The following is a 19,642-nucleotide window of genomic DNA, read 5'->3' on the forward strand; positions in this document are numbered from 1 at the left end:
GTGCAGAGCAGCCCCTGTAGAGTGCTGTACCTGTTGTGAGGAGCTGTCTGGTACGCCACAGCCAGCGCCTGCCGCAGGATATCACTCATCAGCTGTTCAGTGGCCTGAGACAAGAGACAGCATTAGGAGGCAGCATGACAAAAACAGAAAAGGAACTTGCTATTTGACCAAGTATCAGTGTAAAAGCAGCTGAAATTTTGGCTGGCTTCAATCCTCAAATGATCAGCACAGGGCAGTTCAAGACACCTGTTTTATTCCTTAAGGCATGAGTTTCTTTAACAGAAAGAGACCCAGAGGTGCACACAGCCCAGGCTGAAACTGCCCAGCCTGCTTTCCCCCAGATCTGCAGAGCTGTATGTGCCCAGCAGGGTGGCATTCCAGATCCTGCACTTCCAAGAGCATTTCAGGACCCTTCTTCTCACACTCCAGAGCTGGTTTTGTACATGCAGACTGCAGATACTCTCCTGGGAGCCAGTACCTGCATCCCAGCCCTCTCCCTGAAGTCACCAGGCTTGTGTCAAGACACCCCCACAGAAACCTCCCAGCCTGTGCAGCCATATGCCCAACACTCAGCTTAACCAAGGTTCAGTCAAAAGCTAATTAAGGCTCTTGGCTTTCTGTGCTTTATCAAGACCAGAGGAGAGGTTTCTGCAAGGTTCAGTGAGGAAAGCTGGCAAAACTACAATTATAATGGAGCAACCTGATGGCTACAATCTGTGTCTACAAATGGAGTATCTATATCAGAGTTCAACTGTGGCAAGTAACAGGGAGCACAGCACAGTAATGCCCATGAGTGCATGTGCCACCTGGAATCAATTAGCTTTTGTAGAACTCATCTTCTGATAAGCTGCACTCTGTATAAACAACCCCTTAGGCATGAAATACACCAGCGTGCTGCTAGAAATCATCTGTGTTAGCCATCAGTCCAAACCCAAGAATTCCACATCTGTGTTGTTCAAATTCTGGTGCAAAACCATTTCTCTCTTTTTTCAGAAGGGATTATGATAGAGAAATAGTTTCTCAAACATGGCAGAATTGTTACTCCCCACACAAATTCAGCAGTCTCCCAGTAGAGACAACCTGGGCAAAGTAACTGAGCAGTATTTAGGAAAATATAGCTAACCTTGTATAAAAGAATCAAGTCTTACACAATCTGAAAGATTCCCCCCAATTCTGAAGGGAAGGACAAAACAAGGAGTACTTTCAAAATTCCAGAATGAGTCAGTATCTTCGTGAGAGTGAGAATTTGCAAATCACTATTCTGTGTCCATGCCAACACATCAGGGTAGAAGACTGAAAGTCCACACAAAAGTGTATAACCCTCTTTGGGCAGCTATGTATCTGTCTATTCATTCAGAAAGACAGATTTTGATTTGATAAATGTACATTAATAAAGATATTCAATTTTTTTCTAATTGCTGAGTTAATACAATTACAGACAAGCCATTCTTGTGAAATAGTTTCTTACCTTTAAAATCATATCTTCTATTACAGATGCATAAACATTCTTTTGTACCTCAGCAGGTTGAAAAGAAATCCCTATCTATAAGATATAAGAGGGAAAAAAGAATTAGTATATAAAAAACACAATGCACATTGTAATAGAATTAAGTAAGATTAACCAAAAAAACCTCAATTACAAAGGGTAGTTAAAAGAGAAGCAAGTAGATATACAGAGCTTTCAAGCAGTATAGTCTCAGGCTTAATTTTAAAAAATTCTGTGTTAAATTAGCACAGCCTGTAGAAATGACTCTGAAAGTCAGAAGAAACAAAAGCATGTTTTAGTTTTTGTTTCAGAAAGTCCACACAAAACCCAGGCTGCACTGGGTATCCTCAGGCTGAGAATGGCAGCTCCATTTTAAAACTGTACATATCTTCAATCCATCTACTCATCATCTTCCTGCACCCCGCTATGGCCACTGAAACCACTTCAAACAGTACTCCTGGCACAGGAGCTCCACATCAAAAAGAGTGTTTCATCCCTCAGTTCCACTCTCATTGTGCCTGTGCCTTTGTCACCTATGCAGCTAGAGACCAGACACACTGCAGAACCAAAGTTTTGTCCCTTGATGTCAGCAGGTGAGGTGGGGACAGGGATCCTTTCTTTCTCCAACAATTGCTCCATGCAAACCCCTCCTGCTGCTCTGGTACAACAGCAAGCATTCTTTCCTACAAGCCAAGTCAGTCTCTCCTCTCTCTCCTGCTGCTATAACAGAAAACCTCCCTTTTTCCTGCCCTAAACTGGAGGAAGAAATCCAAATAGCAGAGGAGTTTGCTGAGTTTTACCACAACCCCTTTTCAGGAACTGCTATTACACAGCATTGGTCCAAGCTTCCATGATAGAACAGGAAGAATTCAGTGCTAGTGCTCCTCATCCCTCATTTGTATTTGCTTTTAGCCTTTCAAGATAATTTTTCTGTACTAAGCCCTGCAAAACAGCTACTCTGAAATGAGCTCCCAGGTGGCATTCTTCCCTTTCCCCTGCCAGAACTAACAGCTGCATGTCTTGAATCAGAAGGTCAATTCTTCCAGGGCATGTATAAAAAATTTCATTAAAAAGTCCCAAGGCCTATATTCATCCTTTTGGATGAAGGAAATGCAACTAAATAAATGTAAGAGCACAACTAGCTTAACAAGTTCTAATTAGCTTTATGATTCACTTATTACCTTCTCAGCAGTGTCCCTCACAAACTCTGATGCAGGCAAAGAAGCCATGTAGAATTTCATCTCTTCTTGCTTCTCCTCCTGTTCTTTCTTAATGTTTATCTTTAATGGCTCAGTAAAATTGAGAATATCTACTTCCTCTTCATGTTCTGCCTCTTGTTTCAGAAATTGCTGTAGTTCCTCCAGTTTTCGGCACAGCTCCTCACCACTGCTGTAAGATGAAGGGCACTCTGAAATAGAAGCAATCAATTAAACACATGATAGGTTATGGAAAGCTGTTTATAAACAGATGCACACTCAAAATATGGTAAGAAATTAAGGTAATTGCAAGTTATTTTTGTAGTGCCTACCAAATATAAGGATGAACAGAAATGCAAACAGTCATTGAGAGCCTTCTAATTATATCTCCATGACACTCATGGTTCTCTCCCACATCTGCTCCTACACCAATCAAGGAGGCTGCATTTCATACAAAACCAGCCTCATGTCAATCTCCCAGACATTCTCACAGAAGCTTTTTAAGCTTTTTGGCAACTGGCAAATCAGACTGATACTCTCTGACTTGCTTAGAGAAGGGGAGCTTTTACATGTAGGCACCATGTAGTGCTAAATCATATTTTACATTGTGATGAGCATTATCATGCTTCAAGACAGGCTCACAGTGCAATGGCAAAAGGGAACCTCTTCTCTGCATGATTGACACAAGCCAGCAAAACCCATGCAAAACCATAGCAAAAGTTATGCAGTAAAAAGATTCTACTCTTTAAAGACAAACAAAAATACAGTGATTTAGATAAAATTATTATAAGTTGGATGCAGGCTTCCTTTCCACCTTCAGCAACTGCAGTGCAGGGCCAGACTTTACAACATATCAATTCCATACACTTCTGTGAAATACCTTAAATCCCTGTATGATCAGAATAGAAAAATATTCAGCTCTCGGAAAGGGATTATCTGAAGGTGAATCAAGAGAGCTTAACTGTGAAGAATGGACAAAATTAAGGAGGTGATTTTAATACATACTGAAATGAGCTGAGGGGATCCTAGAGCCATGCTGTGGAATAATGTAGCAGCTGTAATACAAAGCATGAATCTTCATGCATGAAGCAAATTCACCTCACTTTTGGAGGTGAATTAACTCCCACTGAGCTCCACACTGCCACTGCCAGGTTTGGTTTTTTTGGTTCTGTACCTGAACTCATTCAGAGTGTTTGCATGGTCTTAACACAGGCTAAGCCTACCCAAGGACAGAAATGTCATTATTCCCTATGCTTACTTTGTGTATCCACTTATAAATGATTACATTATGGAGCAAGGATCATCTTTCATGAGATTCATCTACACTGAGCCTCCAGGGACCCCAGAGCACAATAAAAACTAAGAGAAGCCCCAGAAAAACATCAGGACTGATAGGGACAAGGGACAGTCCCACTTGTAGGCCTGCCCTTACCATCTCTAAGTTTTGTTATTCTGGGGTGAATTAAGCGAAAACAAAGAAAGTAAGAACCCCCCTGCTCCAGATGTGCTTGTACAGAGGCATTTAATGAACAGTGTCTTTGGCAGAGAGGAGCTCCCTGTCCCTCCACACTCACCTGGCTCACTGTCTATCTGTGTCAGCACGTCCTCAATGGAGTCCTCCTCGCTGTGCAGGGTCTCAGGGTCAGGGGGGGTGTAGCCATGGCACCGACACCAGTGCACCACGTGCTTTGTTTTCGGGGCTGTGATACTGTGAAACCTGGGATACTTCTCTATGATTTCTTGGAGGATCTTTCTCACTGTCATTGCTCGTTGCCACTGCGACCAATCAAAGAGAAAGCTCATCACACTGGCTAGAACATTCATGGTTAGCTTGCAGCCCAGAACCATAATCCAGGTTGCAGGAGAAACGGGAATATGATTTTCTCAGGAGTCAGAGTGATTTCTGATAGGTCATTTAAATTTCACTTTATCATCCAAAAAAATTCTTAAGAAAAGGGACACACATTTACAGAGGCCTAGTTACATTTCTCTTGAAATGTTTTATCTCCCAAGTAACATCCAAGACAGCATGGTGCAAGAAATCCACTAGAGCGAAGTGTGTTAAAATTTGGTTATGCTCTTTGATCATTTAAGCTGGCAACAACAGAGGATCTAATTCAGTGTTAACATTTTCCCAGTAAAACTCCACAGAAAGATGGCAAAGTGATGAAGAAAGAGAGGGAAACCATAATACAAAAGGTCCAAGTTAACTGAAATATTTATCTTTGGGGAACTGACAATCTATTTCAGCACTAGTACTGCTTATGTCAGATCCCTCAATTCTCATCCCACAGAAAGCAGACACAATCTCTAACACGATCCATAACGTCTGTTGGGTAAAATTCCCTTGACTGTAACATGCCACAGAGGAGGGATGAGGATAAGGTACTACCAGTTTGGAAGAATTTAGAGCTTTAAAATACTTCAAAGACCATCTTACTATAAATAAACTGAAAAATGACCTTCAGCATCCTTTCTGCTTGGATCACTGTCTGAACACAAGTCAGTGCACCTTGCAGTAAAGAATGCTGCCATTTAAAGAAACAGATTTATTCAGAAAACAAATCAGACAACAAAGAAGGTTCCATAATTTCTAAATCCTCCTTGTGTTCCTAGTGACTGCTTATGAAACACTGGAAGAGAGAATTACCTCGGCTGCCCTCCTCTTCCCGATGTTCCAGCTGTAATACTGTTCCACTGAACTGGCACAAAAAGAGCTTACATCCTCACCTGAAAAAAACACAAAATCAAAAACTCTATTAAATTTTCAGTAAGTGAAGTAATATGCATTCTGGGTTTGATGTTATTTAGCAAAGAGCAAGAGGGACATGAATTTCAGGATCACAGCTCAATGACTGCAACCAACTCTTACAAATGCTGTGCTCTCTCCAAGAGAGACTGACACTGGTTTTTGAATGCAAAATCAGCCTCCCTCTTGGGTCATATACACAGAACCTGCAGCTATGGGCTGTTTTAAGCCTCTTTCCCCCCCAAAATTCTATTAAGTAGATCTTTAAGTCTGCCTTACTAGCCAAAGTATTTTCCTTTGAAAAACTGGATTTTTTTTTTTTTTCCCAAACAAATTACAACATAAAAATGAAACAACAGTGAAAAAGTTTCCTGGTAAAAGCATGGATGTGATGTGAGCTGGATGTGATGAAAGCTTTACTGTGCCTCTCACTCCTTCTTTGCTGCCTCTGTTTGAGAGGGTCTGCTCTACCCAGACTCCAGGACCACTCATTCAAAGTGCATTAGTTACCACAGAAAGCTGATGTATTTTCAGTTATGTACATAAGTAAGAATGAAATAATAAAGTACCACACAAGATTAAAATGTTTTTTCTGCAAATTATCCCCTTTTGTTTAAAAAAGAAGGCAAAACCCCTAATAACAAACACATTTCAGTGTTGAGCTGTTACTGTGTTTGCCAGCTTGATGAAACCCTAGTTTTAAATTTAAAAATAGAAAAAAGAAAAGCAAAAAAGCAAATCCATTAAGGACAAACCAGGAAAAAGAAGGCCTACTAGCAGCCATTATGTAAGAAATACAATCTATTTCTAATGAAAAAAAAATAGATGAAAGATTCTAACTGCTATCAACATATTTGAATTTACTGGAAGAATGTAATTCTAAGCATCTTCAGAATAACCCCTGGGGTAAACTCCCTAGGAGAATGGCTTCATTTCATTCCACCTTTTAATAACTTCTGTGGCTGTAGAGTATGCAAGGCATTCTGTTGATACACTGACAATACAGAGCAAAGCCTTTTCATTTACTGCTTACTTTTTTCAGCAATTAATGGAACCTTCTTCACTATTGCTGTTAAAAGCTGCTGGATGTTCTCCAAATATTCTATGCTGCAAGGGATAAAAAGAATCACAGTGAAGATTGCTGTTGGAAGCCATGAATCAGATGTAAAAGGTTTCAAAAATCATTGCATGGTTTAAAGTCTTTAACCCCAAGGCATTTCAAATAGCAGTGTGAGGATAAACTGTTACACCCCAATTTCAAACAGCCCTTCCTCTTGCCAAAGTGTCCACAAGCTGCCTTTGTCAGGCTGAAGAAACTGAAGACAGGCCTGGAGAAAATCCCTGCAACATTACTTTGAGAGGGGCAACTAGTGCAGGCTGTCCCAGCAGGAAACATGGGAAACTTTGCATTTATGTGACTTGACTTAACCAGCCATAGCCTATATTAAACTGTATTTTCCAACAGTTGTCTTATAACTAAGATAATTTTCAGTGTGTAGTGACTGAAGATTTATTCCTGTCTGTTACACACACTCTCCATCAGGGTATGGTCAGCAGGGATACACTGAGATAACAAAACTTGACAAAACACAGACAGGAAAGTTGGAGGAATCAAGAGCAATACACACTGCAAGAAATATGCAGTCTGAGTTCTGGTGAAAAACACTAACAAGTACTTGCAAAAGCATCACAAACAAGGCACTGGATTTCACAGCATCCAGTGATCGAATACTCATTATTATTTAATTCTAATTCTGAAGCAAAGCAGCCCTCATACTAAGTAATTACACAAGTATGTGAGTTTAACAAGAATTGAGAGTCCAGAAGGTGGACAGTTCTACTTATTTCAGATGCCCATTTTCAGAGCTGCATTTCACTGGGCAGTGTGACCTGACTAAGGACACGCAATGGGACTTACACAAGCAGAGGATGATAAAGAGATTTTAGCAGCTTGTGATTTTAATAAAGCCCAAAACAACTGCAAATCTTCAAATAATTTTTCCCCGTCATGAACCGTGCATACAAATCCATTCACAAATAAAATGTTGCAACACTGTCTGAAACAAATGCCACCCAACAGGATTAGTACAGATGCAGCAGTGTATGGGACAGATTTTATAATGTATTTCTAGGTCAAAGTAACACTACTGCATGCATCCCTAGAACCATCTCCATTCCCCCAGCACTTCCAAGACCAAAAGTCCTTATAGAGAAATGAACAATTACTTGATAACGTAATTCCCAAGTTCAGAGCTCTCTTCTGTTTTAACTGCTGCTTGGCCTTCCTGGGTACCCACAGAACTGCAGCTTTGTCCTGTTGAATCAGGCTCCATCTTAACTTCAAAGAAACAGAACACATTTTAAGACAAAAAGTACAGTCAGCTTCATAAAAGTACCAGACAGTCTTGTGAGACTCCAGTAAGACTAAAGGTCTTACATAACATCCCTTATTGTTTGCATTCTCATTGCTAAGCATGAACAAATTTGACCTCCAATTTTGCTGAAAGAGACCTACCAGAACATGTTCCCCCTACAGATCTCCATGTGCCCACATCTCATCCTTGTCAGAAAACCTGCATAATCAATTGCTGCTGTTTTGCATATGACTGCCTGATCTAAACTGAAATGCTTGGCCCATCTGCAAACAAAGAGCTGGATAGAAAGCCTGAAACCAAGTTTTAACAAGAAATGACATTTCAAAGTGACAACTTCTTTTGAAGACATCACTGATTCTGACATGTGAACTTTCTCACGTCTAGAGAGAACTCTGGTGAGACAGAAGCAGTGAGAGATGTGCCGAGCCCAAATAACCAGGCAGTCTGGTCACACAGCTGGGATGGAGAGAGACATGACAGTTCTGCCAGAACTGGACTTCAGGTGTGTCAGCTCTGCCCCATGCTTTACTCTGGGAAGGACTGTGTGTATCTCTTTCCCCTCTGGGTGCACAGGGACACGTGCTGTCTCCATCAGTGCTGCTGGAAAGCAATCTCCAGTACATCTGGCTGAGAACAGCAGGATTTGGGGTTGAATACTTGCTGCTCCTATGCAGTTCTGTAAATATGGACTGAAACAATGAGTGTTTAAGGTACTCCTTGTAGCTTTCTAGAACATTCTCATTTTTCTCCATACTCATCTACACTGTGGGATTTGTCAAGGGTGAAGTCACTGTTAAATTCCTAAGTTCCCAGGTGTCATTTTAACTTGATTTAAACTCTACTAATAATGGAAATAAAAGAACCCATAGCCATGGAATCTACTTTAATAGTCAGGCCACTTGAATAAAGCAGCACAAGCTTTTTTTTTACTACTTTTCTTACTAAGAATTCCCTTTTTACCTTTGGCAACGGATGCCGTGGAGGGACTTGGGACAACTGTACTTGCTGCTGTTACTGCTGAAACTGCTGAAACTTTGCTGGTAGAAAGTGACTGTAGCACTGGAGATGAACAGGAAAAAAAAAAGGGAGGGGGCAACAAAGAAGAAAAAAAAAATCAAATTTCATACACTTCAACAAATTAACATTTTCAGAAGCAACACACTTTTTTTGCAGCACAAAGTTCAGGGATGAATTCCTTGCTACAATTTCTTCTACCTCTACTTTGGACCATGTATGCCAACAGTGACCAAGTGCTACCCTGTGTCAAAGGAGATTTTTCAAATACCATCTGTCATCCTCCTCTGCCCTTTACCTTTGTTCATAGGCATGAGTATTGTCTGAACACCTCCAGAAGCTGTGTTTACACCGAGCTGTTTAAGCTGGCTGGGAACTGTCAGAACAGCCTGCTGTGGACTAGACTGATTTGAGTGGATTTTTAGCAACCCTGCAAGAAGAACGGAAGACAAAATGTTAAATAAAACACACCAGTTAGTTTATCTCCAGCTACTTCTCTCCCTTTGTGCTGGAAGCAGGATGGCATGTAACCTAGCAGTGCCACCCTCTTAACAAGCCACAGTTGGGTGAGCTGTCAGGACGAGTTTCCACTGACACAAGCGATGGCTCAGACGCTGTGGTGCTGCACAGCAGTGTGCACACTCTTACATGCTGCACAGAACTCTGAGAGTTGTAAAGCAAATCTCCTCATTACCTAAGGAATTTTAAGCAAAAGTTGATGTAACAAACCTTCCAACTGAAGCAGGCTCAGCAGAGTAAAACGTTCTTGTCAGGACCAGACCTTGTGCTCAAGGCTGTGGTAAGCCAGGGAACTACAGCTCTGTTGTACTCACACAGCTGCTCTCAGGGAGGTATCCAGTGCCACTCACACCTCTGCAGCTCAGCTTAGCAGCATCCACTGCAGCCAGCAGGGCACAATCAACCCTGTTCCAACTATGGGACAAGCCCAAGGCTGCTGTGCAGCAGTTCTGACAAAGGACACACGTGAACTGAGTGTTGTGAGTCTCTACAACGTGCATTGAACACACATGTAAGGATGGCTGAGAAGTACATTGAATTGGGGACTGAACTAAATCCCTGATTTTAGTCAAGGCCAAAAGAACAAGCAGAACATTCAGATATAAACAGAATTATCAGTGATACCACTCAGTAACTTCAGGAGAAATCAGCACGACTCCAAGCTGTGCCACAGTCCAATGGGAGAGGAGAGCTCATTTCCTGTCTGCCAGCTCTCTCCTGCACAAGGACGTGTCATCTCCTTGTGATGACACCCCAAGGCACCCCAGCCAGCACTCTAACACTGATTAGGGCCTATGTCCACCCTTTCTACTGGTAAACTGGGTATTTTCAATGTAGTTGTATTCAATCTGCAGTTTACTTTTCTTCAGATTGTAGATATAGAAATTTTGTAACTATGATTTGTTTTGACATCATTAATAGTAGTATTAGCACTGAAACACAGCTGCTTTCCAAGTACTAAATGTGCAAGTTCTGGTGAAGATGTCTTGTTTTTTCTTGGTTTTTAAGGATGCCCAGCACTGGTCAGTTAGGCTTTTACCTCCAGACAAGAAGGCTCACCTAGTGCTACCCATTCCTTTGTGTGGGACAGGCTGATGTGTCAGGGTAGGACAGCAAGGGACCCAACAGCCAGGCTATTAGGAAGGGACCTTTTCAACAAACCCTATCAGCCTGGTGGGTGGGAGACATTGCTTGATTTAAAACAAGGGAAAGTTTGAAATCCTTTTCAAGAAGCTGTCCTTAAAACCACAAATGTTCAGGATTTTGATAGTTTCAAGTTTTTCTTTGTTACCACGTTGAAATAACTGTTTTACAGCCACTGTTCCTTCTGAGATTCTTGAAGAGTTTTCCACAATGAAATCAATGCCTCAGGTCATAAAAAAATCCCCAAAACAAAATCTAGACAGCATTCTCACATGTATATGGGAGTTTTAATAAATGGGAATTTTAGTCTGAAAGCTATTTGGTATGGCTTATTTCCTCCAAAAAAACCCACCTGTCTGCTTTCCTTGCCAAGAGAAAAATACTGAATTGCTTCCTGAAGGATTCTGCCAGTCTTAGCAGTCTATGCTGTTTATTTTCAAGCTCTAGGTAAAATCTAACCATGAGAAAAGAGAAATTTAAGTCTGACTAGAGAGGAGACAAGAAGAGCTGCTCCAAAAAGACAATGTCAGATGAGCTCAGTGTCACTTAATTTCACTTTTCTGTACTTTTACTCTGCTTCCACTTCATAAAGAATCACTTCAAGTGAACGGAACATGCCAGCAGGTAAATTAATCTAAACAAAAATTTCCAATTTTAACTCATAACTCTTAGACCTGCTGTATTTGGCCTCCCTGACAAGAAAGATGCTGGAAATATGATAAAACTATATAAGAAGAACTCCCCTCCACATAAGGGCAGCTCATTTTTATTACCTTGAATGATTCAGCCTACTTCATGGTACTTAATGAATTTTGACTTCAAAGGCTCCAGCTCCCTCTAATCAACATCTCTCTCCTTTTCAATCCCAACAGAGCAGATGCAAAGCCACAGAGACAAATTCTGCTCATTCTCTGCATACAGTAGAGTTTCACTTTCACAAACTAATCAAGTCTGTAGTGCTGCTGGTATTCTTGATAGTGACACACTCTGCTCCTGACAGGCAAAATGCATCTTCTAGTGAAAATCTGGCATGAAAACTAAAATCCCTCTCCAATACCAAAGGGCAACCTGTGCTGTCATTTGTAACAGATACATCAATGCCAAAAGGATGCCAAATTATCAGAAATTTCCTTGGTTAAGCCAAAAGTTATGTTAATAAAATGTTTTAGAAAGCATGACTTTCACACACTTACAAATGGGAAATTTAGGTGACTAAATTCTTCCATTTACAGTGAAGACATGTACAAAACTCACACTTGGATTGTAACTTTCTCTAGGAATAGTGGGAAGGTAGTTTAATACCTGATACTGTAGCTTTTGCTGTCACAGGCGTTGCTGTAGTCATCAAGGAAGCAACACTTACAACACTGGAAGCCGCAGTCTTATTCACTACTGAGGAAGTAGACTGGCTCTGGCTTACACAGATTTGGTGTTGCTGTCCAGGTGTCTTTGCTGCAGGAGTTCCAGAAACTGATGAACTGGAAGCTGCATTATCTGTTTGCTGCATAAGAGGCAGAGAGGGATAACAAATCCCTTTTCATGTCACAGGTGATTCAAAAGTAAGCATGACAAGGTAATATAAGTAGTAAAAGTAGCAACACCAAATTTTTACCTATCAGTTGTTAGGAAGAAAAAGATTCTCAAGCTCATATCCAAAAGCCCCCACACAAAGATGGCACATACAGAATGGAGGCTGTGGCAGCATGGCATCAACTCTCCACAAGCATTTGGGAGGCACAGAAAGAAAGGCTCAGAGTGAATTCCACACTCTTCATTTTGCTTCCTCTGCTCTCCATGCACTGCAGCTCCACTCCAGCTGGACAGCCTGCATCAACTGATCCATGGCTGCATCCACCCACATAAACATCCACTTTAGCAATGCAAATACTATGTGTCCTGCCTCCCTCCATGCCAAAGCAGCTCCTTGACAGGCTGCAGTGGCACAGCTGCCCTGGGGAGAGCAGTGCCAGCCTTTGCACAGAGCCAGGGCCCAGCAGCTGCCGCAGCAGCTCAGGCTCTGAGCACTGTGCAGGGCTGTGCTCCCAGCAGCACTCACAGGCTGCTCCAAGGCACAGCACCCCTCCAAGCTGACTGTGGAGAGCACCAACAGGGGACAAAAGCAGCAAAGCCCTTCCCTGGGACTGTCTGGCAGGAGTGCAAACACTGCACTGCAGAACATGGCAGTGCTGTTTCTCACCTGGGCCACCCCGTTGGTGGGGAGGGCCACAGCAGGAGCAGCAGCAGTGGTGATGACACCTCCTGATACTCTCAGCACAGTGGTGCCAGGTTTGGAGAGCTGGGATGAGGCAGGCACTGATTTTATAGACCCATCTGATATTTTCACCAGTGATGTCTGTCCACTGGATGCAGCCTTTGAGAAAGAATGCAGCGTAAGGAAAACATATATTAGTTAGGGTTTTAAATTATTAAAAAAAAAACCCAAATCAAAACAGAACAAAACAACACAATAAAACAAACAAGAGAAATGCTTTTTATATTACTAGAAAATATTTTCAAAATACTTTTGAAAAAAATCAAATTCTGGCAATAATTGGTGGAAAAAAATTATCACCTCAGAAGTCAGCTTTATAAGTGTTGACTATGCAAATAAATGGCTATTAATCTTGAATTTTGGATAACCAGTTGCAAGCGCTCTTAATTTGAATTTCACAGAGACTACCAGGTACTTTTTAGAAAAAGGACCTTTGAGGGGTACCAAAAGATTTTAAAGCAGGTGACCCATTTCTAAAGTCCAAGGATTTAAATACATTTTTGCAGCTGACTATTCACTTTTCCATTCCATTTCATTAAGAAATCCCAGAGCCCATTTACAAAGCAGCAACTCCAGGCTTACACAGACTGCAAGCTGACCCCCTCTGAGAAGAGAAAGCTGGAAATCTGTAGCCTGATGAAAATAAACCTTTGTGTGCTTTCCTCATCGTGGTACAGCCAGCACCACAATTGTACAAAACTCCACATCAAACCAAACAACTGTGAAAGGAAATGCTCTAAATAACGTGTGGCTGTGGTTCCTGTACTTTATCAAGAGAGAAACAAATCAGTTGCATATTACCTGTGTAAACAGAGCTGTTTTCTGTCCAGTTATCACTTTCAGAGCTTGTCCTTGTGTGGAAGATGCTCCAACTCCTACACTGCCCTGAACAACTGATGCTGAAGTCATCTGCTTCCCAGAGCCCTGAGGTGAAGGCTGGCCAACCAGAAAGGTGCCCTGCTCCAGAAAGAATCAGGGAGGTCAGCATTTTGAAACACACTTAAGAGTCAACAGGAATCTAGGAGTGTCAATAACAGATAAAAGCTTGTGGCTATAATGTAGCCACAACAACATTTTATCTTCTGAAACAAGGCACTGCTAGCTACATTGGATGCTCCTGCACTAAGAGCTGGATGCAACCTTCTTGCTGCAGAACATCTCCTGATGGAAGCAGAGCAGCAGAAATATCAAGTAAAACCCAGATCAGTCCCAGAATGTTTCACATCCTACAGAACCACAGGACATCCACCTAACACCCCTGCAGCCTGAAATGTCAGTGTGCTTCCACTGAGATGCTTGTGCCACTGACCTGGGGTGTCTGCTTCAGGATGTAGGATGTATAGGTGAGGTGCTGTGACAAGTTACTGCTTGTGCTTTGAGTTCCTCCTCCTCCTCCTCCTCCTCCACTGTTAGTAGAAGAACCAGACTGAAGACCTGTAAGCAGAGGAAAAGATTTGAGCCTTTGGTAATCAGACAGGGCCAGCTGCTAAAGCATCCCTGCATATACAAGTAATTGACATTTGGTGCCTCGTGTTTTGCAGTCAAGTAATGTTATTATTCAGTAAAGAAGAGTTCAGCTGTGCTGCTCTGCTCTCTTACAGCTCAGCTAATGCCATGAGCAAAGGAGCTATTGGGGAGATAAGGAGGGCTGGCCGTCCAACAAAAGAACAATCTCTTCATCACTCTTTTGAAGGTTATGGATCTGCAGAAAAAAGCTCTGGAAACATTCTGAATCTCACTGGCTTCTCAATTTTAATTTCACTGGCTGTCAATGCAATTTTGTTAACATAATAACAGAGAATGGATACCAAGCAGTGATAATTTGCAGTGACCCTTTGATATTGCTCTGCCTCCAGAAGGAACAGTCTGAACAGCAACTTCTTGTAGTCTCTCATTAAGAAACAAGGGTAGAAAAATACTCATGGCTCTGTCATAAACATCACAAGTATGTGATCTTCCTTGTTGCCAATGAGATTACCAAAGCTGGACTGCCCCAGCTGCAGGTATTTAACAGGGAATTCCATTCACAGGCCTATTAACCAAAAAAACATTTCTGCATTGAGAGCATGGCATGAAAAGCAGTTTCACTGAAAACAAAAGCCACCTGTAGATCTCAGCCTTAAAAAGCACCATATATGGGCCATTGAACAACGAAACCCTATCCCATTACTGATTTCCACAGTACCAGGATCCTTTATAGCAAAAATGCCAAACATTAATTATGCAGTGATTACATGATTTAACTCATTAGATTTCCCTGCAAGACTAACTAGCATTATTTGTGGCTCTCAGTATGGCTCCTTGGGGTATCAGCAGCAGTTTTCCTTTCCCAGAAGGGTTCTTGCTGTTGGTGGTGAGGTACAGCTTGGTGCCTGGTGGTAAGTTTGCCAAGTTTGCCAGGTTGGTGGCTGGTAACTGCAGTGTAGCCATCACTAGAAAGAGAGAATAAAAAGGAATAAAAGAGTTGCTTGCAGAAAGTAGCATGCACTGAAATCTGCACAGGATGGAAGTACTCAGTGACATGCAACCAGCCCTCAGTAATCCCTACTTAGCTGCTCTAACCGCAGATTAACTCCACCAGTGATCCACAGACACTTTTTTTAATAGCTCTGGAAAAAAAATCTCTCTGTGTGCAGTCCCACTTGTGGCTGCAGGCCAAAGCAGCACAGCTGTGGGGTCTGCAGGCTTCCTGCAGCCCCAGGCACCACACAGCAGCTTTCCAACAGCCTGTGTTCAGTTAAGGCAGCTGTGTGCAGATGCACACAGGGGGCTTCTGCCCATACTCCTGTACCTGTAAGCACTGGGGAAGATGTGGAGGTGAAATAGGGACACTTTGGCTCTGGCTGGCTGGATTCATGGGGAAAGGATCACAATGCCAGGCAAAAATGTGAGACCTGGCTCCATGAAAGTCTCAAGGTCTGCTGCATATTCCCCAGTTATCCATCTGGTCTCCACTCCCAGAGCACTGCTTTTAAAGCACTGGTGCTCCCTCTTCCCCCTTACAAATAATGAATTAACATTTTCTTTATTATTAAACTCAGCTTGAACTTCCCTCTACTCACTTTCAAGTTTTCAATCACACAGCTATTTTGCAGTTGAATAAACCATTACAGACCCATCACTAGCTATCAACAAGGTGTAAAATCACTCTACCTGAGCCTTGAGATGTACTTTTCAGAGCTCCTGTGGAAGAAACTTGCGCCTTTGTTATAGTCTGCACGGGCTGAGCCACAATGGTCCCTCCACCTCCACTCACGATGGCTTTGGCTACACCTTGAGTCACAACCTGCTTTGAACCAACAGCCTTTGCCACCGAGGAGCTGGACTTTGCCACGAGGATCTGCCCACCACTGATTGCCACCGCTTGTTTCACTGTCGACTGCAGCGCAGAACCGACCGGAACGCCAACAACCTGCAACACACAGGGATGGCATGGCATGGCATGGCATGGCATGGCATGGCATGGCATGGCATGGCATGGCATGGCATGGCATGGCATGGCATGGCATGGCATGGCATGGCATGGCATGGCATGGCATGGCATGGGGCCCTGCTGGCCACAGCCATCCTGGGATCCTGGCTGCTACACCTCCCCCATCTCCAGACATCTCAGGACGAGCCTGGTCACGAACAGAAGCTCTTCACTCAGGAACAGAATTAATTCGGCAAGAGGCCAATCCCAAGTAAAATGATAAACTGTTAAACCCGGTCAGGATCTCAGCGCACCCACAAAAGATTAAGTTCATTCAAATCACAGGGCAATTCCTTTTCTTCTGATTTATAAGCAATTGCTTAATTCCAGCTGAAGATAAAGCTTGCCTTGGTGAATTAAAGAGATGTAGAAATTCAGTTTCAACACATTCATGGGAACAGATTCCCTGGGAAAACTGAAGCCTCAAAGCAGAACCCACAAAGTGCTTTAATTTTATGTGTTAACAGTAACTGTTTAACAGTACTGCAGTGGAACATGAGTTTTTTGCATACCTGCTCAAACAGGAAAAAAAGGCAGCAAAAAGAACAAGGAAATGTTGCAAATGCAAAAAAAAGTATTTACTTATGCAAACGTGAAAGTTCTGTATGCAATCTCTAGTGCCTCACACATCATTTGACTCTGTCCACAATGGAAAGAGGCAAGAATGGAGACAAATTCTGACACATCTGTCATCTTATCACTGCACTGTGCCTTCTCAGAAGCTGTGTCACTCCTGTCAAAGCAGGACTGCATTGGCACGACTCCTACATTAAGATGTTTGAGTTGCCACTCAGGCAGGACTGCTTTCACCTAATGCTAGTTCTGGCTCAGCCTCTACCCTATTTGTGCTGCTCTCTTGTGCTGCAGGCCTGCATTCCTAGGAAACAATTCACCTTCCCTTATGGAATGACCTGAATGAGTTTCAGCAAGAGCTGCTGATGGCAGCCAGCTTTCTGGGTTGACAGTCCAAAAGCACCTGCTCCTCACTGCTGCAATGACTTGGACAGAAGCAGATGTTCCTGCACACAATAAAATGCAACAGTGCCTGCAGGAAGTGGAAGTAGAAAGTGGAAGTGGAAGCAGGACACGAGCCACTCTGCACACAGCAACCCAGCTACCCACGGTGCTGCCACCTGGGAGGGAGGCAGGAGCTACCCTGCTCCCAAGGGCTGCAGTAACACCACGAGAGAGGTGCCCCATGGCCCTTACCTTGGACTGCACCGTGCCCTCGCCCGTGCTCACGATGGGTTTCTGTGGGGACAGGGCCAGCATGTGGCTGCCCTTGACGGTGACGTACTGCTGCACCGCGGGCTGCGCCGCGCCCGCCGCCGGCACCGCCGCCTGCTGCGGCAGCTCCCCGGGCTCCTGCTTGATGATCACCTGGGCAAGGAGCAAACAGTCACAGAAAGCAAGCACCTGATGCCTTAGGATTTTAGACTCTGTATTTTTCAAATCCTCTACTGCTTTAGTGCATAACTCCAAACTCCAAACAGAGTGTGAGTTACTGTCTCCACACTGTGTTCAGACACAACAATCCCTCGAGATTCAAGGACACCCTACAGCCTCAGGCCCCAAAAAGTATCAACAAAAGTGAATTGGGGGAGCAAACTGGGGGTAAATGACATCATTACCTGAAGCTGTAATTGGAGAATTGATCCCCAACATGTAAATAGACCAAACCTATATCTGTCTGAAAAACTCATGACCATTGTCCATTTTGGGTGTAGCCTCTGACTGCCCCAGGTGTATCTATTGAAGGCCTTTAATAAATATCGACTTTATTCTCTTAACCTTGTCCAGCCTCTGTTCTAGGGAGCCACTCCAATGCATCACCTTCAAGCACTGAAGATGGCTTGTGGAGCAGCCTGTCTGCAGGGAAGGGCAGGCACACTCTGAACTCAGACACGGTGCTCACAACCACAGGCACTCTAACTCAGCTCCCAGTGAGGGCTGCTCCCACACAGCCTGTGGAGTGGTGTGACAAAGTGACTTAGTGACAAAGCAGTCCCCATTTCAGAGATGGCCATGGAAATTACACATGCTGGCAGTGTTACAAGTACCACTCATCCTGATAAGGGACTTGGCCAGACCTGACTTCTTCACATGCTGCACCTCCACAAAGAGCCCTGACACTTTAAAGTTTCAAATTCATGTTCTGAACCTGTTTTTTATTTCTATCCTGCAATATTAAAACCAATAGCTACAGACACTGTAAATGATTATAGCTGACATACACACATTCTCTTGTGTGTATGTTTTACACTTCCCCTACATCTAATCTCTAAGGGCAGTGACACAAAAAAAGCCTCTTTCAGGGGTTTTTTTCATGTTAGATTGTTGTAGGTACTGTAACTGGTAGGAAGCATTCTTTCACCTTTTACTTGGATCTCATAACATTGCCAGAAAGAACTTTATATTCCATGTGGTAATATTTAAAGAAACACAGTCAGAAGCAGCAACATCTGAGATTCACAAATCACTGTTAAAATTTTTAAGAAGCTCCTGACAGATCTATTGCAGTTTCCTTTTACTGCAGCCCATTAAAAATAGCTACTAAAATATCAGCCTGAACACAAAAGTGATTCAAAAAAGAACCCCAGAAAGGATGGAAGGGGTGATAAAAGGCAAAATCTCAGATACAGCAGAGCCACAGGGAAAGAAAACAAGACACATTTTTGAGAGATGCTACAGAGCCCTTAGCAGCAAGATACATTGGTTCCAGTAAGAGTTTTACAAGCACTAAGTTCCATGGTCTGTGGCACAAGTCAGCACGAAATGACACTACTGGGCTGCCTGTCCCAACACAAAAGTCAGGAGGGATACCTTTGTAAAAGCTCCCAGTCCTCCAGTGACCGATTTAGGGCTTTGCACCTTGGAATGACTCCCAATGGGACAAAGGGGTGGCATAGTGGCAAAAAGAGAATCCTCCTGCTGCAAATAAGAAGACATGGTGCAAAAATCAGTGATACATCCAACAAAAGAAATAAAACAAGTGACTGCTAATAAAGGGCAGCATGGACCATCTGGGCAGGCCAAATCACTTGTGCAAATAAGACATATCCAAAAATCAGTCAACACTTGAATATAAGGAGTCTGTCTTTTTCAATATAACCCATAAGGCAAATTTTAGTTGGGAAGTTACATCTCCAACAACACTGTTTCTTATCATGTCATACAGAGGCAAAAATATTGACTCATGCTCTCTGATCAATTTTTTACATACAAGTGCTTCACTGAGAATTCAAATAGGCTGAGGGGGCATCTTATCAATGCATACAAATATCTGCTAGAAAGGTGTAATGAAGCTGAAGCCAGAGAACACTCAACAGTATCCCATGCAGGACAGAGTCAATGGGCACAAATTGAAATACAGGAAATGATAAGGAAAACCTTGCTGTTGATGGTGACCAAACAGA

The 19,642-nt window shown here is 42.8% G+C and overlaps 1 protein-coding gene across 6 annotated transcripts in view; it reads right to left on the minus strand.

Annotated features, from left to right (window-relative positions):
- Positions 1–19,642, minus strand: part of YEATS2 (YEATS domain containing 2) — a 48,440-nt gene that overhangs the window by 4,584 nt on the left and 24,214 nt on the right. For 3 of the 6 annotated variants that reach the window (XR_008841187.1, XM_056498781.1, XM_056498779.1), the window contains exons 14-30: positions 19,050–19,157; positions 17,436–17,606; positions 15,908–16,166; positions 15,025–15,186; positions 14,064–14,188; positions 13,556–13,711; positions 12,680–12,853; positions 11,785–11,983; positions 9,119–9,250; positions 8,767–8,865; positions 7,658–7,769; positions 6,465–6,538; positions 5,333–5,412; positions 4,257–4,458; positions 2,668–2,894; positions 1,469–1,543; positions 31–104 (exon numbers count right to left, since the gene is read on the minus strand). Coding sequence is in view for 5 of the 6 variants with exons in the window: in XM_056498781.1 (XP_056354756.1) it covers positions 31–104; positions 1,469–1,543; positions 2,668–2,894; positions 4,257–4,458; positions 5,333–5,412; positions 6,465–6,538; positions 7,658–7,769; positions 8,767–8,865; positions 9,119–9,250; positions 11,785–11,983; positions 12,680–12,853; positions 13,556–13,711; positions 14,064–14,188; positions 15,025–15,186; positions 15,908–16,166; positions 17,436–17,606; positions 19,050–19,157 (2,429 nt within the window). In the remaining variant the exon portion in view is untranslated. Of the gene's footprint in view, positions 1–30; positions 105–1,468; positions 1,544–2,667; positions 2,895–4,256; positions 4,459–5,332; positions 5,413–6,464; positions 6,539–7,657; positions 7,770–8,766; positions 8,866–9,118; positions 9,251–11,784; positions 11,984–12,679; positions 12,854–13,555; positions 13,712–14,063; positions 14,189–15,024; positions 15,187–15,907; positions 16,167–17,435; positions 17,607–19,049; positions 19,158–19,642 lie in introns of those variants that run through there. The other 3 variants (XM_056498780.1, XM_056498782.1, XM_056498783.1) reach the window with 3 other exon arrangements.

Source organism: Oenanthe melanoleuca, chromosome 9, assembly GCF_029582105.1.
Source record: "Oenanthe melanoleuca isolate GR-GAL-2019-014 chromosome 9, OMel1.0, whole genome shotgun sequence".
NCBI lineage: Eukaryota > Metazoa > Chordata > Aves > Passeriformes > Muscicapidae > Oenanthe > Oenanthe melanoleuca.